The following is a 26,970-nucleotide window of genomic DNA, read 5'->3' as shown; positions in this document are numbered from 1 at the left end:
AGCAGGAAAATACCTGTTTTTCGCCATCTAAGGGGGCAGCCATTTTGACCTGTACTGCCACCTGCTGTTAACAGTAATTGACGTCACAGTGCCCATGGGCTTAGTTTCCAAACGTCCGACAGCCAATCGGATTCAAGAATGTACTTACTACATCACACGCAGCAGCAGCACAAGTAGACATACAGAAGGAATTAAAGGCACAAATGATTGTACAATGTTAAAAATGATTACCCGTCAATCTTCATTACCGTAAAGACTGTTTTATGTCTGCTACAGTGTAAATGGTAAATAAGGGTTTTACAATGAACAGGTTTGAAATAATGATCCCAAATAGAATTGATCTGAATGAGAAATTGTTAGGAATGGATAGTGTTCCAACTTGGGAAGTTGTACTGTACCATCAACGTAACTGACCTGTTATTCAACTGAGCAATGTGCCAGCGTGCGAGCTGACTCTGCAAACACATTCAAATGCATACTGCTTTTCCTGTCAAGAGTTTTTCTGTTTAGCTAAAAGGGAGGCAGGCGAAATGCATACAAAGTCATTCTAATTGTCCACTTTTCCTGAGACAAAAGGAGAGGGAGAGGGGAAATGAAAATTGCCCTTGAGAGTGGTTATAGGGGACAGAGGAAGAAGAAAAGAACTGCTGAGCAAGCAGACTGCAGCTGTATTCACACTTCATTCCCGCCCCGCCGACACCCTCAACGTCGGCTAAAACTGCTCATTTTATTCTCATCTTTTTGTTTCTCTCAATTACTGCCCTATCGCCTCCAATCTGCAGTGACAAAAAGGACATGCCAGTCTGTGGATTTCATCTTTAACTGCAGTAGAAACCATTTCTCTTGGAACATTCTCAAAAGCGCATCATTAAACGCTCTTGCACGCCTGCCTGTAAAGTCACTTTTGGCAGTCAACCGTTGTGAGTTTGAAGATTTTGTTTATTCTGCCAGAAATGTGATCATAAACAAGACCGGGTGGAAGGGAAAAAAATGAGAGGTTGAAATTAGGATGAAGTATAGAGGAGAGTTCGACGGGATGAACTTTGGCGGTACGGCGGAGGAGAGATCAAAGATGGCTTAAGTGATGGGGAGTGGGGGGGCAGCCTGACAAAGGTAAACAAATTTAATCAGTTACACTTGAATAAATTTGACTCAATTTAGAGCACAGGGTTCGTTACGACTAAATAGAATCCAAGCAGTACACATTTGTTCATACGGGTGCAGTGAGATGAAATCGTTTAACAACTTTTCAAGCATGCTGTATGAGATTCTCCATTCTCTCCTATACTGCATGTGCCGTTAAACCTATGCAATAAAAAAATAAAATAAACAATAAAATATCTCCATTCAGCCGTAAGAACCGTCCTTTAAATGTGTACCTCTTTACCAGATCACACATCCTTCATTCACGTCTTTTTTTCTTTTCTTTTTTTTTAGCTCAGTATTGTTCATTCGATTTGACATCATCATTGTTCTTTTAAAAAAAAAAAAAATAAATAAATAAAATGTTTTTTTTCTTTCTTTTTTTTTTAAATATATATACATATACACACACATACATACATATATATATATATATATTTTTTTTTTTTGTATGTGGGTGAGCATGTGCATGTGCATTCATCAGTTCACCTAAAGCCCATTAAAAAAAATCCCATACTAATAATATAATATAATAATAAATTGCCAAATGCAGAAACATCAATGTAAGTTATCACGATGTAGTGGCTCTCGCTAACAGACAGAATTAAGTAACCAGAATTAGGTTAAAAAATTCTATATACGTAGACCATGTTTCTATAAATTTTGATATTTGTTTTTTATTTGAGGCAGATATTTTTTCCATTAAAATGTGATTTATGAGGAGGTTAGACCATTGGTCGATATTCAGTTTGTTTATTTTTCCAGTTAACAAGAATTGTTTTTTTAGCGATAGTAAGGGCTACAAGTGTAGATTGAAATTGTTTATGTGGTAAGTCAGTTGTTGTTAGGTCACCTAGCAAACACAAGTTTGGAGATAAAGGTATCCTACAGTCCAAAATAGCGGAAAGTTTTTCTAGACTTTAGTCCAGAAATACATAACCGGAGTACATAACCATAAAGCATGAACATAATGTCTGTAGTGTTTTGTAATTCACTTCTATTTTTGAAGCCACAGGACTCAGAAGACTATGAGAAACCAACAGGGTTTTTTTTCTGTACTGAAAATCTTGGATAACAAATTGAGATGATTGTGAACACCCAAATCAGAATGATTCATGCAGATCCAAAACTGATGGCTACATTTCTGATGAAACTATAAAATGATGGCGATATCAAGATAACATTGTGAGCTTTGCATAAATGCCGCTATACCTTGCTACCCATCGTCAAATCCAAGAGGAACACTAACAAATACTGTAGCACTGTATGACCTCATTAGGACGCGTATATTCCACAGAAACAATTGTAAATCCAAAAAGCAAAATATAGTCATGCTCATCCCTAGTTGAACCACCACATTGCCGTTGTTCAGGCTTAAAAAGGGTAATGGTACAGTGGAAAGGTTTGAGGCGCACCCGTGTTTTTTTTCCCCTCCAAAACCTGGTCAATCACAGACACAGGTGAGGAACAAGGCTTTTCACTTAGAAGTTGCACACTTCACCATCACAAAGTCTGCGGCTACGAGAGGATCGGGATGTTTAATGCATTGGCGCGCTGTTATTCGCGGCACGGATGACTTTATCCCAGACAACACTGCACTCGAACAGTTTAGGGGTTTGACGGGCCGGGCGTGTGAAAGACGGGAAGTTTCTTTATTTAATGCAAAGAGCAGAGTGGTAGTGTGTGCACTGGTGGAGGTGACTGAGCCATGAAAACTTATGCATTTCTGCGGCTTATCATCCATTCACAGCTGCCTTTTCCTTCTTCCCCATCCTGCCTCTCTCTTTATAAGGATTTCTCCCACCCTCTGTGCCTGTGTCTTATTTTTACTTGCTAATCTTTGATTTAACAGTAGACCAGACGCAAGTGTTTGATGTTCACGCACAAACTATTCCAGGGCCCTTAATGAGTGTGATGTTCTATCAGCGTAGTTAAGAACAGCATATGGATCGCAGCTCTTACAAGGAAAATCCCACATTAGGTTGTAAAGTTCACATCCCTGGAGTTTGCCTTCGGAAAAGTTTGCGTTGGCGAACTTTGATGCCAACATACTGTGCTAAAAGTCTGTATTTCATGCAATAGTAGCAGCCTGCAGCAAATGTATTAAATACATTTTTGATGATCACAACAAGTATGCTAAAAGTCTGGGATGGGCATAATTAATGAATGGATCGTGACATGCCTTAGTGTGAATGTTTTGATTAAAGGTAGAAATCGATTCATTAAGAAAAGGATCTCGCCATTATCTCTGGATTACAAACACGATAAACGGACCGCCGACGCGCTTCTACGACAAGGTATGATGGCGTGTTATGACGTGCGCATCATTCATTCATGCGTTCATTATGGTGGACTTTGACTTTTTTCTGGTTGCTATGTCCATCCATCCATTCATTATCAGAACCGCGTATCCTCACAACATTCATAGAAATCATTTGTGAATGACGTTTTGAGGCAGGAAATCCGGGTTGGTTTTAAATAAAGAGTTGCCCGACGCGGCGCTAGCTAGCAGCTAGGCTAAAACCACTTCCCTGGTTACGATAATACTGTCTAATAATTGCTTATTTTCATACACTTTTATTACATTTTTGACCTTTGTGCTCATGAGAAATGAAACTAGAGACCTCGAGAAGGCTATTTGAACATTAAAGCAAATAAAAGTAAAAGATTTGAGGTATTTTTAAATTTTGGGGCAACAAATATTTATTGTAGAAAACTATAAAGAGCTGTAATATTTACTTGTTTAAGTTTCCATTTAGCTTTTTAAGACGTATTGATAACCTTGGGAGCACCCTGAACATTTTGTTTGAAATTTAAAATGAAGTCTATTGCCCAAGTTAAAAACAAAAAATGTAAATTTCGAAAAGTCTAAAAAAATTGTTCAATAAACATTTTAAAGCATTGCAACAAAGTCAAGATTTGCATTTGTATTAAAAAATATAGATATTTTTAGCCCCCTTTTTCCAGAAAATGTATATCCAAATAAATATCGGTTATCGGCCTCCTTGACTACTAATGAATCGGCATCTGCATCGGCCCTGATAAAAACATATTGGTCTGTCTCTAATATTTGCACCGATGAAGTGCATCACTGCATCCCTAATAAGTACTAATTGTAAGAACCTAAAAGCCAAACAAAACTGATGTCGACCAGAACAAATTCTACCAAACCGTAGGAGCTTCTGCTGCACTTATTGAAAGTTGAGTTGTTTTAGTGAACATACGGAATTATGACCGTGACACACGTAGTCGCTTTGCTATACTGACTCATCCGCGGAGTTCATGAATCCCGACAATGATGTGGATAGAAGTGCTATCCCCACTCCAGATGGAAAGGCCTTAACGGCTCTAGACAGACAGAAAGACATTGCAGTTTGTTGGCAAACGCGGGGAGAGATTTATGATGCGTGTATATGCGAGTGTGTGTCAGGGATTCTCCAAAGGTATGTTGGGTGAAAAGCTCCGGCGTCAGGTATTTAAGTACATAGGCCACTAAATAAAAGAGTGGAGTAACAAGGTTTCCGGATGCGCTCCTCTGGGAGCAAGGTGAAGAAAGTAATAACGTGGGTGGGTACACAGCAAACAAGACAAAGAGGAAGTGCTCTCATCTGGCCTCCCTTGGTAATAAATGGATGCTTTGGAAGAATAATGCCAATAACAATCAGAGGTAGCTCAATGTTTGTCCAACTCTATAATGCAGATTTGCATTGAGTGTATACAAAGCGGGTGCGTGCATGCATATTGCAGCCAACTAGCCCCAGAAAGCAGCACGTTACGCTATGTGATCATCAATAATGAGGCTGAAGCAGACTAAGAACACACACACACACACACACACACGCGCACAAAACTCCACTTTAGTTCAGCTACAGTTCAAGCAACGCACTGGAATGTGTGCCCTGGTACCAACTTAACTAAATGTAATATATATAAAAGCAAACAGCCAGCTTAACATTAAAACACCCACACATCCCAGCTAATGAGCTGTTGTGTTTGAAGGCAGGAATCCCTCGGGACCGAAGCCAACGAAAAAAAGTGCCTAAGAGAAATATCTGTTAAACAAATATCGCAGGAATCTGGCAGGAAATAAAGAGTCACACCTCATTTCTTACTCGCCTCACTAACCCAGGCCTCATTGTGAGTCTAGTGACACAGAAAGTGAAAGAAAACAGATTAAGGACAGCCAGCTGATTTCTATTATAGTCTCTTTCTCACAGAGATCTTGAAAAATTGTCACCCAAAAGAGCTTTGGCTTTTTACACTTAAGCCAGCGACGCGACATCTCACCATCACATAATTAGATGTACAAAAGTCTTACTGGGAAGCAATAATTTATTTCAACACAACAGGGCATAAGAATGAGTGTCGCCTGTTAAACTGTAAATCCCAATTGCCTGGTCGGCTTCGTTAACCTGATTGATATCAAGAGAGTTCTCTACAATATCAATCTGGGATTGCTCCACTCTGATTTGCTCGAGAAAGGCGGGCGGGACATTCTGGACAATACTTGAAGCTGATTGGACGATGCTCGGACTTGTGCTCGTCCATCAAACCTTTTGTTTTGACCAATCACGGCAACGGATTTGAATGTTGTCGTCGTAGGAGAAGAAAAAGCACAAACGTCTTTACCAGCTCAACGCACGAAGCGCCTCTCGCTGTTCTTCAAAAAGGACACAGTGAGCAATTCTGCAAAAATACAACTTAATTGCAGCGTCCATGCATTCGTCCACCGGCGTCGCCATGTTAGGTTTGTTTGTTTCCCACGGCTTCCGCACTTTCGTGAAAGCTGAATATCTCGCCCCCCAAACACAATCTTGCTTTGTGATTGGTCCAAACCACTCTTACTGGGCGTGGTACAAGATTTTATTCTCCGGAATTTGTGGACTTACAAATAGCGCAAAAATTTGTCCCTCCATTCTGAGTGCTTAACTCTTTTAATGCCAAAGACGTTAAATGACGTTCTGCAAAAACCTACGGAGGAGCGCCAAAGACGTTAAAAGACGTCCTCCCATTTTTTTTGGGGAAACGGTTGCTGGGAAGGCTTGCGGAGCTGTCCTGAAAGTTTCAAGCAGGTCTCGTGAGCCTAGTGACTATTTTTGGCCCCTAGAGGGCAGCGATAACTCTCTTTTGACAAGATTGGGTGGGCGTCAGTAGAAGACGTGAGGCGGGGCTAGAGTGTTGAGGGGACATTGGCTGAAGAAGCCATAATGGTGGCCGCTTGCAAGCAGGTCACGGTCGAGTCGTTTTTTTCAAAGACATCGACCAACGATAAAGAGCACATTGATGACGACGATGATCATCATCGATGATGATGATGGTGACTCCGAAGTTGGAAGCGCTGACGCGTCGACTATGACGACGTTATAAAGGTCCACGGGCGAGCGATGCTGACACCAGAAAACACGGAGCACAACGCTCAGGCGGAAGTTCAATCGGACGACGAAGAGTGCCCCGAGTCCAATGCATATTCATCGGAGGAGTGTGTACAGTCTGCTACTTGCTATTTATTCCCCGGAAAAAAAGGCCGTCAAGAAAGTGTAACGTTTGCACGCGAAACGGACAAATGCGAAAGTAAACTGTAAACGAGTCCAGCGGCGTCTCCTTAGAGCGTTACAAAAAGAAAAACTCCACATAATTGTAAGTAGTAACAGTTGCACACATTTGTAAATAGTTTGCGAAATTGTTTTGTCAAATTGTTACACTGTTGAATGGAAATAAACGTATTTTGCAAACTAAAAACACTTTTTCATTGTTGGTGAAAGCGTTTTACAGAAGTAAAGCACTATTTAGGTGTTTGTGGCATCATTCATGGACAAAAATAAGTGTACAATTCACTAGAGTGCATGAAATAACATCGTTTCACAAAAAGCTATTTTCTCCGCTTTTTGTTTCAAAACAGAGAATTTCGGTGACAGTAACAATTTTCTATTGTTGATTACTGAAGAACGGAATAAGGTAGAAACAAACTTTTTTTTCTGATGAAAGATGAGAGTCCAATCTTTCATTTGGTAGTATGTGTGTTTCCATAGTCCAAACACAACATTTTCTGTGGACCTTGAAAGATCAGTAAAAATGCTTAAATTGGCTGGCACTGGCGACAACCCGTTTCTGAAAACGTCTGGCAGTCAAAGAGTTAAAGAGAACAGCAATGTGAAAAACACGGCCTTTTATGGGTTGCATAAAAGCGTTTGATTAAAGAAGAAAACAAAAACAGTACATCATAGCATTTTGTGTCTAGTCTTGTTCAATTAAACAAAAGTTTGTTCACCACTAAGCTACAGTCGCAAATTAACTGTACGGTTGCAAATGAATCAGCCTAAAAATCATAACTACAAGTAGTAAACGGATGAAACGGCTGACTTTGCTAACACGTTCATAGCGTATACCCTGAAAACAGCACTGAAAATAGTTTTAGGGCTGCAACTACCTAATATTGTTAGAAACCAGTATTTTATTGATTGCTTTGATTTCCTACAAGAAACCAAATCAGGGAAAGCCAAGTTGGAATCGTCATCCATCAACATCCAGTGAAATCGAATGAGTTGGATTGAGTTGTAAACATCAAGACATCAGGCAACGGCAATTTGCTGCCCTGTGACTGGCCCGCAGAGAGCACGTCTTGGAAAAGCAGTGTAGTGTGTGGGTGCGATGGCTTGGCCCAGAAGAGCAATCTGCAAAGTCATTAATCATAGGCCGTATAGTAAATGCACAATTTCTGTGGGTGTCAGTGCCAATGCATGCGGGATGAGAAGGTGAAAAGGCATCTGGAACGTCTTTGTGGCGGCGGTGACTCTGTGCTACGGCAGTGTGCCGCGGCACCGGCGGTGCGCTGATTAAACCGAGCATGCAGACAGACAAGGAGAAGCACTGGAAGATGATGAAAGACAAACATGACATGGTGAAACACAGCCAGGCTCGCACCGAACAAAAGGACATTTAAGAGCAGCGCCGGAAACTGAAAAGGATGCTCAAGAAACAAAATTAGTCTTTATTGGAAAGAAGTGCATGTCTTGTTTATTGAATATTTCCAAAAATAACACTTTCTTTCCCACTCATATACGGTTCTCAACAGCAAAACAAGTGCCTTGCCATTAAGACCCCACGCTAAAATTAGCACTCATCACATTCGATGATGCGCAACCTCTCTATGAGGATCGAGTTCTGGCTATGGAGGAAGCAGGCGGCTCAATGAGCCATAGGAGCGCCAGTTTCATGCACTCGGTGGGGTCCACCATAGACTGAGGTAAAACTGTCAGGGAAAGCCGGCTCCACAGTGAACTGTGACGTCTTAATAGCTCTCGAAAATAGCAACAGTCATTACTCGCTGGTTGCAGAGGGGACAAAGTGTTGCCTTCAATGTGTTAAGCCTCCCAAGAATTCACTCCCTGCAGTTCTTTTACCTTAACACTCTTGTGAAACTAAAGTTGAATTCTGAAGCCAGCCGAAATCTCCGTGATATACGTAGAAGCCGTTAAACTTTCAAATATGGCAGTATTCAGAAGAGGTAACAGAAACGCAAAATATACGTTTAGTAAGCTTTTTACTGGGCTTTAACACGGAAGAATTTTCAGCCACAATAAGTTTAAAATAAAGAAAACAACCAATTACAGATTGGATCAGAAGATGGAGCACTATATCCATTTTTTAAAAACTTGTATATTTACTGTAAGCCTCTTAATTCTTGGTAATTACACCATGAATGTGAACAAAACCAATTCAGTTCAGGCGGATGCGTTCAGCAAATGCAGCACCTTTATCAGTCGCCAGAACATGCGGCACAGCTCAAACGGTAATGCACAAAAAAAAAAAAAAAGCAAACTCAGACCTCCGAACGCATACAGATAATTTAGTGCTGTGCAAGTCAATAACAGGGGAATTGTACTGTATGTAGAGTAAGACTTGTAACCACAGCAGTTGTTTTTTAACCTCAAAGAGTCAATGTGTAAAATCATTGTCTTTTTAGTGTCACTTAGTGTCACTACTACGCAGCGTTTACTAACAGTACTTGCCAGTTGAATCGGGAAGACAAACAAAAGCAAGGCTAAAGTTGAGAAGCGCTACTCACGTCTTCTTATTTGAACCCACTACTTACTTGTCAGTGCTCGTTGATACACACACAAAGCACGAGCAACTACAGACAAAGCCGCAGCCTTGGGCGTTCTCTTGCGTTTCCACTTCCAAAAAAGACCACCCCAAACACACAACAATGGCTATGTTAAATAAAGCACAGGATGCACACTGTAAGCCCCGCCATGTGATGTGACAATGTGTGATAAGGAGGAAGAAGAATAACAGGATGAAGACTCAGGATGCGCGCTGATGGGATTGGAAGAGAAAATCGGGTTCACGTTTTCTGTACGCTGAACTCAAGCACTGAGGAATGTTTTCGGACCGGTGGCACAAACACTGAGATGGTGTCTTTCTTTTACCGGGTCAGGGGTGGGGGGGAAACTACAGCCTGTGGGCCATAGGAAGCCCCAAAGAGTATTTAGTCTGGATTGACGTGCAATTCTAAGGCCAAGCTACTAAATGCATCCCAGTTGTAACAACATCTGCACATAGTTGGAGCCCGTTGGTTGGACAACAATGGCCGGAAGGGTCCAGCAGTCAAAGGGGGAAACGAAAGAAGGGGGGGGGGGGGAGGAAGGAAAAGCTCAGAATGTGGATGCAGGTGGCAAAGATAACGGCTTTGCTTCCTGTCCGCACACAAACAACAAATTAAAGCACCGTAACTGTCAATGAAAGTAAAAGCAGAAGAATCTGCGGACTAAACTTTCAAAAAATTGGAGTCGATACTGCAAACTCCAGCCCTTCGGTGTCTAATGCAGATTGCAAAGTGGAAGAAGTCATGTTTAAGAGTTTTTACTGGATATCCATACCCCTTTTCCAGAATTACACCTAATAAGGTTTTGGAGCTCTGGTTGACACAAAGACGAGTTCATCGAGGTATCCGCAATTAATTTGTCACTTTTTCATTAAGAACGACTAGTGTTTATAAGGGGTCGTAACTCTAAAATTGATTGTTGATCAATCCTGTCCTGAAGCAAACCTTGTGCACTAGTTGGCAGTGGCAACTACTTTGCGCTCAATTTGCAGGAAGGGGCTTTCTCACATTTGAGTCCTCACTAACTCATACAAAGTAACAATATTTGATAATCCCATCACATTGTTTAAAAACACAAAACATTTTGTTCGGAGCATGGCACAAGCTTCACTAAACTATCAATTAGACGCGTCACACTTTTAAAACAGCAGTTGTGGTCTCTCCAAGGTATGTCTTTAATTGAATTTCTTCAGATGTTTGATCAAATTGCTTGCGTGTTGAAAGTGCTAGGCTTCATTTCCTCCTCTTGACAATTTTGCAGGCGATAATTTGCAGTCAGCTCTGGTGTTGTCATCCATGTTTACCTTGAAGTATGGCTCACATGGCTCTATAAGCCCGACGTACTGTTTCTGTTGTGTGCACCTTGGCTTCCAGGAGCCGGTGCGGTGACGCGTGCATATAATGTGCGGATATGAAAGAAAAAACAAAGAAGGCTGATGTGAAAACCTGCTGTAATATGCCTTGACTTGAAGATGAAGCCATGTGTCTAGATACATACACAACGTTTACGTCTGTACGGTAGTTTTATAGGAAACTTCAATTGTGGGTGTCAAACTAATTGAAGCAAGAACTGGTCTTGATCAGAGTATTTGATCTGTTGTCATGGCATCCGATTCAGAATATTTTTTTTTGTAAATGAGTACAGATGCACAATATCGGCGCCAACACTGATACTGATATGATAACCCTTAGCTACCATACAGATTCAACACCGGCATCAGAACAGGTGTTTAATACATTCAGAGACCATCCAACAGCAACTAATTGTTCCCATTGTCCGGCCTTTTTACGGGCACACTGTATTCCCTTGCAACAAATATAATGCGTCAATCAGACAGCGGTTGGTGACATTTAATTGTAATGCTTCGACAAATAACGCCGGCAGCCTGCCAAAAAGTGCAGCACAGAATGTGAGCAAACATGACGGAATGAGGAACGAGCGCATTCCCTTCATCCCCTCTCATTACGAGGGAATGAGGTCACTCGATTACTACACGAACGCTTTGATGGCAGGAAACGGAGACAAAAGCGAGAGAGGGGTTGGGGGCGGGGGGGGGGCTACCCGCACCTTTTGCAATTCGTTTTAAGTCGTGTTTTGCGACAGATACAAAATCGCACGAGTGTAAGGGCAGACGTTTGCTCCTGAATAGTGAGGTAGCGTGTCAACCGCCACCCTCAGACAAGTGGAACGATGCTTCATTGCGTACATCTTGGTGGCCTTAGACAGAAGACAAGTTACATCACAAGTATAAGTGTGAGCTCGCACCGTGTTTTTTGCTCCCCCCGCCCTCCCTCGTTACAAGGCCTGTTGAAGCCTGCAGCTCCTGCTCCTGTCTTTAGGTTCTAGTGTAACAGATACTCGCACCACAGTGTTTACACACTACTGTGTTTCTTTAATGTTAGAACTGGACTAAACAAATCGAGACATATTGCTATATAGCTCCCCTACTTACGAACATTCGAGTTACGAACAACGGTACATACGAACATGTCTGCGCGCATGTCAAAAAATGTTCGGAAAGAGATGCTGTAAGTTAGATTTTTTATTGCGCACCTTTTTCCGAGTACTGTAGTGCTTCTTTCCGCCGCTAATACCGACGCTTGGCGCTGTGAGAGCTCACCCAGCATTGGAGGCTCAGCAACGTGTCGAGGAGGAGGAAGAAGAAGAAACGCCTGTCGCTCATAGATAAAGCCATCGCACTCTTCGAGCAGCAAGACCCAAATATTGAACGTTGCACAAAGGTTGCAAATCAATTGAATGATGCCATACAGTGCTACCGCATCATTTATGATGAAAAAAGAAGAAAACTGTGCAATCGTATCTGATCGCTTCTTTCGGCCAGTTTCTAGTAAATCCTCCAAGGAAGATACTCATCAACCCTCATCTTCTTCTCCGCGACCCTCAACTTCTTCCTACATTGAAGTTACGGAGGAGGAAGTAACTTTTGAAGCCCATTCCAGCGACGACGAAGAACCTCTCATGATATAAAATCCTCCTCTTCCTCCTCCTCCATCAAATCCTTAAGCATCGAGTACATCTTCCAAAAGTAAGTTAAACTTCATTTTATTTATCTTATTACGTACATGTACATACTGTGTGTGTCTCTCGCTCTCTCTCTCTAACATTCGTAGTACAGTACTGTACATATTCTCTTTAAAAATAAATTATAATACAAAATATAGCACTGAAGCAACTTACGAACAAATTCACCTTACGAACGATCGCTCGGAACGTAACTCGTTCGTAAGTTGGGGAGCGCCTGTACTACTCGCACAGCATATTAATATGAAGCACTACATCTAACGGTCTAAAGCTAACAGTTTACTCTAATGTTAGCATGAGTATTGACCGTGACGAATTTACTCAACCAGTTAGTAAAGCGGCCTTGAAAAATGTTAATAGCAATCTATGGCAGTGTCTACATGAAGAGGTATCATGCATTGGGAACAAGTCAAAGGTATAATATCCTAAATCAGGGGTTACCAACGTGGTGCCTGTGGTCACTGAAGTTCAATGAAGATGGGGCATTGTGATTTCCGAGGAAGATTGTAGTTGTCGTAATTTGAAAATGTAAACATGGAGATTTTAAGAAATGTTGCATAATGATGTTAAGCAATTTCCTCTCTTGTTACTATAAAAAAAGATTATTAGTGGGGAATCATTAACATGATCAGTTTCTTCAAATAGATAAATATCATTAATTAATAACAACCAGGGGTGGTAGAGAAAAATCGATCGCGATATTACAGCGCGCAATAATCAATTTATCGAATCGAATCGTGACCTATGAATCGTGATAGGAATCGAAAGGTACTAGGCAATTCACACCCTTAATAACAACATTAAGGTAAGTTTTTTTTCTTCCAGGAACGTATATCAAACTGGTCCACTTTGCATCAATCAGTACCAAAGAAGTAGCTCTCGGCTTCAAAAAGGTTAGTGACCCCTTCCTAGAAGAAACCATAGTTTTGCTGAGAACTGCTACAAACTTTTTCGGAAGATGCTGAATAACGGTTGCTTATTGCGAAAGGGAAGGCTATACATCCTTGCCTCCCTCAATTAATCTTCATATATTTTGTCTGGTGGGTCGGTTTTGTCTAGTCTGGGGTCAAAAGTGCCGTTTTATAATGTCAAAAAAAAAAGACATGCTGAAGAAAAACATAAGAAAGCCTTTTCACGCTCAAGGTTTCACCAAGTATTACTTGGACACGAGAGCTTTGCAAATCCGAGAGGGAAACTGCAGACAGCGTGTTGTTCTCCAGCAACATTTAAGCCTGCGAGTGATTGTGTCAAGAGCCACGCGCATCGCTAGCATCCCCGAGCCCGGGCGGGCCAGCGCTCTGGCTGATGCGAAGCGACAGGCCACGTTGCGGGCCTTTAACGTCACCACTGGTCCTCACATGGATGAGGCGAAGGAGCCTCGGGGCGGAATATCTCGCACACAAGTGGAGAAAGGGGGCTGCAAAAAGAAAACATATGGAAGGAAGAGGGCAAAATGAAACGCAGAGGAAGAGATGATGAAGAGACAGATGAGTAAAAAAAAAGGGGGGGGGGGATGAGAGTCGTTCCGGTCAACGTGCAAATGTTAAAACAAAGACAAAGCCAGGAAAATGAGTCACTCTTGGGACATTGATTGTCTTCTTTGGAAAACATGATGACAAGGACGGAACTTGCCACGTGTCGAGCGCTACAGTGCCCACCAGCTGGTACAAGGCTTGTGTCGTTTCTAGAAAGTATACAATGGGTGGGGGAGGTGAACATGACGGAGTAAATACAATCGAGGAGCAAGTGATGGGTGAGAAAGACGAATAAGAGGTGACAGCAAGACTAAGAGACAAGTCCATCTCTGGAAAGACTTTAGCACCTTAAGGTGTCGACAGCATCTGGCATCTTGACAGCTTGCGCCAGCGCGCACCTGTCCAGGCTGCGGCTAGGTGCGGTGCGTAGCTGCACGTACCTTTGTCTTGGAGACAAATTTTGCTTAGTTACAAGTGGAACCCCGAATCGTGTTGAAACTGTATCAAAAATGGCCTTAGATGTCATCAAAATGTGTAACGTTGGCGCAATCTCGCAAAATGTCATTTCAGCCAACACCCAAAGATTGTGTTTTGCTTTTTTAGAACACTTTTCCCCAAGTAAAGAAGACAAATGGACACCATGTGTCGTAAGTTTAGTGTTGTAATTATGGAGACTAGAGAGTGTTGAGACCAGGGCGTCGACAGACGCAAAGAAAATGACGTCCAAAAAAGAACAAAATGACCCGTATCTTTTTCACTATTATGCATGCACCAAAAACAAATTGTGCCATGTTTTCGAAATAGTACAATGAAACAAATCTGAATTCTAAGTGGTTTTACATCATCTACAAATTATGCAATCATACTTATGTCATTTGACAAAGAAACCTTGCATTCTGCATTTCTCACCGATCACAGTAGTACTGATCAACCAGTCTTGATAAAAAAAAAAAATCTCTCGAGTCCACCCTGTCCCAGACCAAGACACGAGTACAAATGCCTTTGATTCTGAGACAAGACTGAGTCACTTAAAAAGGTGGTCTTGACTCGAGACCAAGACCGATCTCGAGAACTACAACACAAAGTAAGTGGACTCGTTTCAGGCAATATGACTTCCAGTGGTGTAAGTAAACATACCATGTTATTCCTGACAGAATCGCTTAATCTGTAGCTTGTCATAACATGTACCTCCTCCAAGGAAATATTTACACCAGCCGATGTAATCAAGCACAGTCCATACTTAACTTGTTTTTGTGACGCCTTCCAACTGCTCTGACCCATGAAGCAGTCTACAACAATTTGAGCATTTTCCTCCCTATGGATCAAATTGATAAAAAATGATGGCAGATCGTCATGTAATCTCTGATTGTGACATGAAACTGAACACAAACAAAATCAGCGGAGTCACTAATTGTGTTGTGCCGAGTGTTTGTTTACAATGTCCCAAGTCATTCGCCACAATATAAACGACGGGCAGAGCTCGTTACCAGAGGTGTCAAATTCAAGCCCAGAAAGTTAAAAACCCTGCCCCGGTTTGACTTTAGCCACAGATGCTTCCACTCAAACGGCAGGTAAACAAACTCCCGGGAGCAGTTAGTGTAGAAGCATCTGTGGCTAAAGCCAAACTCTGGCGGGATTTTTTTTTTTAATTTCTGGACCTGGATTTGACACCAGCCAACTAACTGTTAGACTAGCTTTTCTTGCACCTACTCTTGCTTCTTCTTTGTGTTTTCAAGCAGTCTGGAAGGATGCCATGCGGCACCACGCTGCCTCTCACAGGTCAGTGTTGGTACTATACCAGACTTCAGGTTTGGGGGAAGAGACTCCATTTTCGAAGGAAATAGCGTGTAGTGTGCTTGTTGATCATCGAGTACACTGTAAGAACAGTAAGCACTCACTCACGGATTTTTCCTCAACAATGTAGCTAAAGCAAATGTGCACCCCGCTTTAGCAGAGACGAACGTGCATAGTTATGTGCCAGGTTGTGGTAGATAGACATCACTTGTGTGCAAGGACCCACACAGCCGTGTCTGGCCCAATAATGCACAAAAAAGCCCATTGTGTGTGTGTGTCATTGGTAGAGGGGAGGAAGGCTGGGACTCGGGGTGGCGTGTGGAGCTGAGCAAGGGGTCAATAACCTTCCCCATAGCAAACAAGATGACCTCATTCACATCACATGGGAGGAATTCTTCCCCTCCCACAACTACCACTGTTCTTTATAATACTTAATATCCTCCTTCGCCTGACACGCCTTCCGACTTTCGGCGAGAACAATTCATCAAGCGAGTAGCTCGGGCGAACTAACTTTCATAAAAAGGGCAACGGATCTTGGCTCTTCTTTCGATGTCACAAACTGTGCTAAATAGGCTTGTTTGTTTTGCCGATTAATGCCGCTTCATATAACCCCCGCCCCCCTTTGTTTTTTCTGGCACTACAGTCCCCCTGCCCCCCCAACATCTACATTGATAAGAACGTGCAGCTCTCAAGACGACAAACAGGGACATGCAACAGCAGCACTGGGATAAAACTGCCACGTTTGCAGTTTTTAACTGATAAACGATGGAAAAAAATATACGTTAAAGGAGCCACTGCTTCAACCAAGTATTTAGAAGATTATCTTTCAGAAAGCAGTTGGTGTTTATGGGAATAGTAAACATTTTGGCATCTTTGGTCAAACAATTAATGAATAAAAGAGATAAAAACACCCCTTTTTAATACAGGTTGTTTACCTTTGCGTGGTCAGTTTTGGAACATTTTACTACGCGTATGATGTTTAGTATTGCAGCACGACAAGACTGCAAGACAGGAGAAACTGGTGTAAAACACAAACAGTCTGTGCTTTGCAGCTGTGTGTGTGAGATGGCGTTGCTGAGGCAGAGAAGTCCCTGTTGCTGCCACTGAAACATTGCTGACTAAGTACTGGACGGGTGGGACCGTGGATTAATGACCTGCGTGAACACAAAGTGTGCGCAATGGGAGAAAATCTGCACATGCTTTCTCTCTAGATACCACTGCAAGTGATGTGCGGTGGTGCAGGTGTTAACACGGCCACAAATCTATAAAGAAATGCTGGACTTGCCTATGAAACAAGCATTTGAATGAAGGTCTTGCAGTTGAAGTACATGGGCCGAAGTACTGGGAACCCTGACCATTACATCTACAGTGGATGAACTTTCTGAGACGGTTTGGAAGGATAACAGGTTAATAGAATCTTTGTCCAGTGAAGACATTTAACATTTTCTATGCATATTTTTACTGTTTATGAATTTACTTATAGTATATAGATGCCATATAACTGTGATAATGTTTGTGTGAAATATATTGGAATATAACTGTGTATTGTAATGAATAACACTTTTCACTCCCTTCCAACTGGTGAGATAGGAATGTACATGGGAGTCATGTTCTCAAGTTCTCATGGTGATAACACTGTGGGTCTGAGGGAGTCTAGGTCGCATGGCATTACCTGTCTAATCATATATTTCCGGCTTTGGACGGAACTGGAGTAAACATGTCAGTAAATCACTTGTCTGTCTATTACAATTACTAACCCTTTGTCCAGCCTCAGAGGAGGAGTATGCTTTTTTCATCTATAAAACGACAGTGTGTTTTCATATTGACACACTCGAGGCTTAACATCACTTTGGAATGTAGGCATTTACTCTTGTGTCTTTTAAGAGCTCTTAAAATAAATTCTTTATAAAGAAGGCTTCTTCATCAGATCTCATTTTTCAATTATTTTTGAACACGCAAAGATTACACTTAATATAGTAATCAAATAATACCTTCACCAGTGACCCAGCAACATTTTTATAGTCAAGTTCTTGCAATCAAAACCATATATTTTATGACTCTACTATTTTTTTTTTTATAAGGATGGCATTATCCAAAATGAACAAGGGTATCTCGTCCAATCCCTTTTGTTGAGATACTTCTTTTCCCTTCACTGTTCCATTGCAGTAACAACTCCACAATCACACTGGTTCGTTCGTCTATGCTGAACCAAACAATACCGTCAATTCCAGGCTTTGTAAGATCTGCGGGGAGTCCGTCTTTCGTCCTCAGTGCTTAGGAGCAATTTCCAAGGTGGCAGTCACGCTAGAAAGACTTTCACACACTATGTCAATTTCATTCAAAGCAACACTGTGGAAATCTAAACGGACAATGTCCAGATGCAGTCGTTGCCGATATAAAGCTTGTTAAATGCAGACAGCCTGTGGAAAAGTAACAAAACGGGAAAAAAAATACAATTGCCACGACAGATTTTGAGCTGCAAGACTATTGTTTGACTCCCAAGACAACTCCAGCAGAAGTCTCAAGGCTTTGGTTAATCCAGGCATGGAATGTTGATAGTGAATCCAAATACAGTCCAAACACAGACATGGATTAAAGCAAAAATCACACCGTACTGAGCTTGATTGACGGCCAAATTGGACTGACAGCGTCACCAATTGAATTGCAAGTAAAGCAATGGATTGCCCCGAGCAGAAAAACACGAGATGTGACGCGGTGCCACGGATTTTGAGGCGACCAGATGACAGCAAGGTTACAGTGTGCGCCGCTTCATATTCAGATGACAGCGAGCAACAGACGAATCAAACTGACGCACTTTCCGTGCCCCCCCGCGGAAGAAGGTGACTGCCACCCCGCATGCTCTCGCCAGGTCTCACAGAAAAAACACAAGCGGCCGAGGACGGGTAAATTATTCATCTTTGATTTATCGGCCAGCTGAAAGCGAGCAAGACGCCGCGGCAAAGGCTTCCGAACCACAGGGAGGCCAAAGTACTGAAGACTCTGGACCGGGATGAAGTCAGATTAACATAGAATTTATCTGCCATATGACAAATTTAGAGAACCATTAGTGGACTTTTAAGTAGCTAGGAGTTGACATGCTGTGAAACACCAAACACACGTCAGCGTATATCAAGTACCCGTGGTGAAACCTGCCACGAAAGAGAGCGCAGCTGTGCAAAACAAACAAATATGCAGGATGTTAAGCAGAAATTCCATAGCGGTTTGCCAAAACTTGTTTCCTAGTCCTCCACTGTTTCAGACGCGGAGAAAATTAATGCAGCCAGGCTGGGCGGGTAACAGCGAGACATTCATTTTTCCCCCCCCTTGCCTCGTTCCTACGATAAAAGGGGAGGAGACAGGAAGTGGTGCCAAATAGTGTGATTCATATTTTACTGAATCGTTACACACGAGAGTCTCTGTGACTTAAAAAAAAACAATGTTAACTGAAGATGCTAGGTAGTGACTATGATGGGGGGAAAATGTGGGAAGGTGGTCCCAGTAGTACAAAGAACCAACTGAACTTAAACACCAGATAACAGACAAACAAACCTGTGGCTGAGAGCCCGCTTGATTATGCAATCTCAATTAGCCAAAAAGAAATTGTAGCGACAACTCCGCCATGGTGGGAGAGGGCGGGCGCAGAACAGGCATCGCTTGTCACACAGATTCCCAAAGAGGGAAAACAAACCACAGGCTTCTCCAGAGTCTCAAATTGTGTCATTTCCTGTAAATGTTTTCGCAATGAGACGCAAATAAAAACGGAAGAACTTTTTTTTTTTTTTTACATGCTGACATGACGTTAGCCAAGGACGGGGGGGGGGGGGGGGGGGGGTGGATCAGCGGCTTGTGGTGAAGGCGTAAATACGAGTTGTATTCTTGTCCCAATATTAGACGGACAGATGATCACGACTTGTACTCAAAATTTCCTCTGGATTACTGAGCAGTCAGCCTGATTGTTGTTGTGTTTAAAGCAGAACAGCGTTTAGACGCAGGCAGCCCTGAAAGACGCTCGGAGACAGGAGGCGGCCGAGCAGAAGCGGCGGTGGATAAGGAGGCCCCAGCACTCGCAGGATTGAAGCCCGTGATAAGAGCCCCGGAGCTGATGTAGGATGACTTTATCACACAGCACCTGCTGGGAGGTGCCATCGCTGATGCCGGGGATCAGGGTGCAACGGGGGCCAAAGCTCAACCGGGCCATGTGGTGGCGCTAAGACCCCTAGGCGAGGGAAAGGGGGAGTCCTGCCTTCATCACCAACAACTATGCTTCAATTACACTAAAATAGCAAATGTGTGGAATAGCTTTTCTCTCACTGTATCAGAAAAAGCAAGACTTGCTTTTTTTTGCTAAGTTTCCAAATATGCAAAGAAAGAACAAGTCTGGCAAATACCCAACAGCACACTGTGGTGCAACTGATGTTGGAACGGATTATCAATCCAACAAAGCAGGAAATTGACCTGAAATTCCAAGGGAAATGGAATATAAAAAGGTAGAATGAGAGTCCACAGACCAGGATAAGACAACTGCTCTCCTGCTTTCTAGCCAACATTTTCTTATTATTGCATTTACCTTAGTGATGTTTGAGTACACGCCCTTTGACAGGGGAAACACTTCTAAGCAAAAGAGGAAAATGAGAAAGCATGATAGAAGAACTGAAAAATGAACTCCAAGATACAGACGCTCCCCTACTTACGAACATTCGAGTTACGAACAACGGTACATACGAACATGTTTGCGCGTACAGTATGTCGAAAAATGTTCGGAAAGAGATGCTGTAAGTTAGATTTTGTATTGCGCGTAATGCTTCCTTCCGCCGCTAATACCGACGCTTGGCGCTGTGAGAGCTCATTGGAGGCTCAGCAACGTGTCGAGGAGGAGGAGGAAGAAACGCCGGTCCCCATGAAGGAGGAAATAACTTTTGAAGCCGATTCCAGCGACGACGAAGAATCTCTCATGATATAAAATCCTCCTCTTCCTCCTCCTCCATCATCTCCTTAAGCATCGAGTACAACTTCCAAAAGTAAGTTAAACTTCATTTTATTTATCTTATTACGTACATGTACATACTGTGTGTGTGTGTCTCGCTCTCTCTCTCTAACATACGTAGTACAGTACAGTACTGTACGTATTCTCTCCATTTTATTAAAAGTTTTTTTCAGTACAAACCAATGCAGGTTACTTGTACAAGCCTTAAACATACTTATATAAACCTTCAATATACTTATATAGGCTTTAAACATAAATTATAATACAAAATATAGCACTGAAGCAACTTACGAACAAATTCACCTTACGAACGATCGTCCGGAACGTAACTCGTTCGTAAGGTGGGGAGCGTCTGTACAGGGTTTAGTCTAGTAAAGTTTGACTAAAAACAATCATACTTGTGTGCTCGAATGTTACCGATTCATTACCTTGGCAGTATTTCAAAGTCTGACGCTTTTAAGGATTATTTAAGGTTTCATGGAGACCGCAGACCAATTAGGTTTCCATGTGGACCACACTTCTTAAAATATTGGTATCAGGGCAACACGAGGAGCCAGAACAAGCCCGGCACAAAGCCTCCATATTCGACTTCAACAATAGCAGCCTCGGCTCAGTAAACCGGCGCACAGAATGGCGCTCGTTAATTAAATCCCATCTTATAAAGTGGTGCTTGGGGAAATGATGCAGGGGAGGGGCAAGGGGGGGCTTGATGGCGGATAAAACAGGTTTCAACTTGCGACGATGGCCCGGCAAAATATCCCGATTGACTCGTTCTGTCGGCCTCTATTGGTGCACTAAGCAGCGCGGTGCTCTATCCTAATAGATACTGCATTGATTGTGTGTCAGAGGTTAGAGTGGGTCTCTTCCTGTGCCGAATACACACAGTTAACCTAGAAAACGGGCTCACTCTATCGAGGTGTAGAAAACCGTAACAAGAGTTGGAGCTAGATGACAGTAATGAGGGGCAAGCTTATAAAATAAAACAACTGGAGGACATATGACATTGTCCTGTTTGTCAAACTCTCGAAACAAGCGCTCCCGAAGGAACGGCCTGCATCTAAAAAGGTGTCCTCCAATTGCCGACAGCTCCCCCAGGGAAAGTCAGGAAAAAAAACAAGCAGGCAATAGTGGAGATGCAAAGGCGGACGAGTGGCGCCGCACATTGCGCTGCGCCGCCGCGGCCCGCTGCGCGAGTCGACAGCGGCCTACGAGATCTATTAAACAAACACATCTAAAAACAATCCCCCGGGGAGTTGGTTTGCTTTGATTAAACAATTCAAAATCAATACGGGTCTTTGGAAAATGATAGAAAAATGCCACAAAAACAAAAACCCCTTCCGTCTTATGCTCTGCTAACTTACAACATCCTGCTCTTCCCAACATCACTGCCTGTTATTTTGGCTGTCTTCTCCCGCCAAGTGAAAATGCATCGATTTGAAGCTGCCCGTTTGCTGGCAGGCTGTAAAGATAAATATTTGATTGTTTTATTTTATTTAAACCAAAACAGGTGTCACCTGAGGGAGACGGACAACTGGAAACGCAGGGGGGAGGAGGGCCGTTCCAAAGGGGGGGGCGGCCGGGTCTGTCAATCTGCCACAATGACCTTGAGGCACTACATACATGTCAGCAATAAAATGGGTGCGCATGGACGGGCGTCCGCTGGAGCAGGGTGTGGGGTCTGCTTTCCCCCTCATCATAGTAGCAGCTGTGGAGGCATGCACTAAAAAAAACGGGCAGGCGAAGCAGGGGAATTCACGCAGCTGTCAGCCTAGCATACTTCAGACCAACACTTTCAGAAGAAAAAAAAGTAACCATAAGATTCAGATGTAATTGGTTAACTAGTTGGTGCTCAATATAAAAACAAGCCATTTCGCCATGGGCGGGGCCCTCCTTACATCAGAGCCCCGGCTTGCGAGCAGAGGCCCGAATGTCACACCAGGACGGCAAGCCCCTCGACGGCGGGGCAAGAAAAAGCAAACAACCCCTAACGGGATCCAGACGTTCCGGCCTCCTCGGCACCGGGGTGACTTTCATAGCGCGCACACGTAATTTCTGGCGCTGGGGTAATATTTGGCTTGGTGCTGTGGAAACCCCTCGTAAACCTCAGCACATCTCAAGGGGGGTGAAAGTGAGGCTTGGGAGTGGTAAATGCGGCGTCATTTATTTCTTGAACAAGGTTGAAGAGAACTTTTTTTTTGTGCATACAGTCCACCGTGTTCCACAAACATGACAATATGGTTGTAAAATTGAAAATTATTTTAAGAAACATAAAAATATACGAGCAAAATTCCCATTCCCAGCTGCCCCATTATCACAACTTGGAACAAAGAGGACAGGTTTAGGACCAAATAACTCTTTGAAGAAGATAAACTACCCAGAACTAGTGGGCTAATTTAGGAGGATTTGGATTCTGAGTAAAAGGCAGAGTCCGGGAAATTACAAGGCACATCTGGACATTGTCATCTGCTTCTCAAGAAGTAGGCCGTGGGAGGTCCGCACACTTCTGAGTGCTAACAGGTTATTGTTATATTGGCCGATACAAAATCAACAATATATTAATAAAATTGTCAAAGTGTTCCATCAAATTCGTAGACAACTTATCAAGAGTTGTGTGCGAGTTCCCGCCCATCACCTAAATGCTATCGATTTGACGTTTGATTCTCTCTCTCGCTGGTAACAAACTACACGGACTTACACCCCTTCTCCATAATGCTCAACGTGCGCGGTGTTGGTGGGAGCTGGAGCCTAACCTAGCTGATTTCACAACTGGACTGGTCGCCCGACAATCACACACACATTGAGACAGACCATTCACGCTGCCTGCATGCGAGTCGGGCAAATATACCACTACTCCATCAGTTACTTAAAAAAACATACAATTGAGCTTATATTATGCCATCTTCTCTGAACATTTTAGTAGTGCAGTAATAACTTATACTTCCTAATGTATACTATTTAAGTTTGGGTGTGTAGAGAGGTTTTCAATTTAGAGTCACCACGAGCAGGTATTGACCAAAACACTCAAAACACAAGCTTTCTATGATAAATAATACACCGAAGAGAAACAGTATGAACCTTGTTACATTGTGCAACACGTACAAGGACATTTTTTTCCCCAGCAGGTCAACTTCTTCTGTAACTTTTGCTTATCATCCACCATCTTTCAGGGAGATGAGGAATCTGTGCAGACCGGTTTAGCTGCTTACATACCCGGGCGCCTACGCAACCCGGGCAACTCTGAAACTATGCTAGTTATTTCCGGACTGCGTCGTGTAAAAAAATAATAATAATGAAAGAATGAAACGGGAAGCTGGTTTTGTGTATTTATATCGTATGCGAATGTGAAGCTGTTTTAACACCAAGAGTCACCGTCCGGCGTGGTGCTTCAATCACGAGGGGGCTGTGGCGCTCTCTAGTGTCCCCTGCTCGGTTACATAAAACCCGCGTCGCCCTGCCTCTCACACCGGCTTAGGTTGTTGATACTACCGACATCGGGCTCCCAATAATCCACTGTTGTGTGAAGAAAAAAAACACGCGCACACACACATCACAACAACTAGCCAAGATGGCAGGCAGGCATGTTTCGGCGCACACAAAAAGCCAAGGTTTTTTTTTTATTTTTTATTACGACGAACGGCGCAGCTAAATGGAGGAAATAAAAACATAAGTAAAACCTCGCTTGGCTTCATCTGAAGTCGCAGTTGGCGGACGAATGCGGGTAGAGAGAAGAAGGAGAAGTTGCGGAGGCTTTCCAAGCCTCGACTGGCCATTGTTTGGGCAAGACGCACACAACATTCCTCCGCGGTTTGAGCTCGCCCGCTGGGCAACAACTCTCACAACGTTCCAAAGAACTCAGAAAAGCGAAAATATCACATTCACATCTCCGTCTAGTCCAATATCCCACAACTGGCTGTTTGTAACGCGTTTCATGTGAGGAAAAAAAAAAAGTCGAGCGTTGTGGCTAGCTTGCAAATGTGGCTAACCCCCACAAAGCTAAAACTACTGGAACATGTGGAACCAGGGCCCCGGCTAAATAAATACCACGAGCCTCTTAAGTGACCCAAAGTTTATATTAAACGCACTCTGGAGGTCGTTAAATCGCAAACACGCGGATCGTGGCGTGTTTAAAAGTGAAAACCAGAGTGAGAGAAAGTTTTTGTCTAGTCACAAAGTCAACAATACTAACCTCTGCCACTCAGATAACACCAACCACTCGCGACTCTTCTTTGCAACATGTTGCAATTATAGTACATTAAATATATATATATAAGCGAGGGAGGATATGGTTAGTACGGGTGGTTTTTGTGTGTACGCATAGCCAGCAGAGCGGTCACCCAGCCGAAACCGTGCGGCCGCCGGACGTCGCCTCCCTCCCTCCCTCCCCGGTAAAACCACCACCACGCCGCCGCTTACCTTCATCGAGAAGCCGCTCGAGGTGCGTGAATATGCCGCAGAGATTGGGCAAACTGGTCATGAGCTTCTTCTCGTTCAACAATTGCATCAAATAGTCGGGACTCGGCCTCGGTCGCTCCTTCACTTCGACCTCTCCGACCATCATCTTTGCGGCGGGGAGAGCGGAACGCGAAGCACCGCCGAACACAGAATCCTTCTTTTCGGGGGTGGGTGGGGGGCGAAACGAAGAAAAGCGAGAAAGGGGAAAAGAAAAAAAAACTTGCGGATCCCTCGCTTTCCTCCTCTCCTCGTGAGAACAATACTCTGGAATGCCCCCCGTTTCCCCGAATAGTTGCAGGCTCGCTGTGTTCGTGTCTGAGCGGCGGAGGAGGGGAAAAAAATAAAGCGTTATTTCCTTTCGCTCGTGGAGACTGTGTGCGCTCGGGGACGTTCGATTCCTCCACTGTAGGCGCGAGGGACTGTTCCGCCGGAACGGGTCCGTCCTTCCTCGCCTGCGATTGGCCGGTGTACCTTCATTGGCTAATGGAACAGCCAATGAGCGTCCGGGGCTGAGGCCTCTAGAGGCGGGTCTGGCTCGTAGCGAGGATTGATTGATATGAACGAGGGCCAATCGCGCGTGCTGCGCAGGAATGCACATCATGCCCCTCAAGTGTCAACACAGAATATCCAGGGTGGGCCAAAACTTGGCCATGCATACTCTTAAAATGTTTTATTACATTTACACTTGTTTATTAACGTTACAATAATTGTATACAGTTGTAATGTCGTAAAAAACAACAACCTTGAAATATCCTCCTTTATTTATCTATTGCACCTTGCCAGAATGGCACACAACATAGCACCACATTAGTTCATTTTATCAATACTGTAATCAAGTTCAATAAATTCTTCCCAAATAGACACTTTTTTTGTTATGATAGGAAAGGCTAGGTTTTTCTAAAATAGGGTTTCGATGCAAGCGGTAGGGTGTCATGGAAGATTCAGGACTTTTCTAGCCTGGGTTTGGGTTTGTAGTTTCAAATCATGGTAACAAGGGTTGAGGTTTCAAATGTTTGGCTTCCAAAGACTTCAAAGAAAAGTTTTTAGGCATGGTTTGGGTTTAACATTAGTTTCTAGCCTGGTATTAGGTTTGTCGTTAGGGTTCAGATTAGATTTTAACTTTTCAAGTTACCGGTAGGTTATGCTAGTCTTGGTTAGGGGTTTTAGCCAGGCTTCAGATTTCAATTTAGGGTTTCTAGCCAGAGTTACTGTGTTTTCAAGTGTGATTTGTAGCCTGAGTGAAGGTTTGTAGTTAGGATTTCAAATTGTGGTTTCAAGCCAGAGTAAGGGTTTCAAAATATGGCTACGTAGTTAGGCAGCTAGCTAGCTAGCCTTTATTGTCAATTCGCAACATGTGTGAAACATACGGACTGACATTTTGTTCTCAAGGTCCCCGAGCTTCAAGAACATGACAAAAAAACAAGGACGATACTACAATCAGAACTAACCTAAAAAATTCATCTTTTGAAGTCATTGTACTTTGAAGCGGCTAGAGATTAAAGAGAGACAAATCTGAAGTCTCCTTTCACCAGTGGGTCATTGCTGTCACGATCACAGCATGCATGATGTCACTCATGTTTGCCACAAGCAGTGAATGTAAACAAGCAAATGTAGCATCCAGTTTAGCATCCAGAGGGAAAAATGTATACACGTACCTACTTTTAGCCCACCATGTACTCCTACGCACTTTTTTTGCCCACTATTGTAAAACACAGTTTTATTTGCCTCATTGTTTCACAACGACACACTTAAAAAACAATTCCAGCAACATAACTACTGTTAAGCAAGTTTTAAAACAATCATTAAACGTTATCTTTTGTTATCGTATGTTTCTTATGCTTATCTTATCACTTAGGTAGGCTACAAGCCAGAGAGACTACAGGTCAGTAAGCTTAGCATTATCTTATCTGTGCTATTTTTAACCTCCAATTTGTCTTCTGAGGAAATGTAATAACTGGTGCTTGCAATGCATAGT

The 26,970-nt window shown here is 43.0% G+C and overlaps 1 protein-coding gene across 6 annotated transcripts in view; it reads right to left on the bottom strand.

Annotated features, from left to right (window-relative positions):
- qkia (QKI, KH domain containing, RNA binding a) overlaps positions 1-25,401 on the bottom strand; it is an 82,444-nt gene extending 57,043 nt beyond the window's left edge. For all 6 annotated transcript variants that reach the window (XM_077559613.1, XM_077559620.1, XM_077559637.1 and 3 more), the window contains exon 1: positions 24,957-25,401. In XM_077559613.1, the coding sequence (XP_077415739.1) occupies positions 24,957-25,101 (145 nt within the window). In that variant the 5' untranslated portion in view covers positions 25,102-25,401. The remainder of the gene's footprint in view (positions 1-24,956) is intronic.
- Between the last annotated feature and the right edge of the window lie 1,569 nt (positions 25,402-26,970).

The sequence above is a fragment of the Vanacampus margaritifer genome, chromosome 1, assembly GCF_051991255.1.
Source record: "Vanacampus margaritifer isolate UIUO_Vmar chromosome 1, RoL_Vmar_1.0, whole genome shotgun sequence".
Classification (NCBI taxonomy): Eukaryota; Metazoa; Chordata; class Actinopteri; order Syngnathiformes; family Syngnathidae; genus Vanacampus; species Vanacampus margaritifer.
The sequence above is the reverse complement of the archived record's forward strand: the minus strand, read 5'-3'. Positions and strand labels throughout refer to the sequence as shown.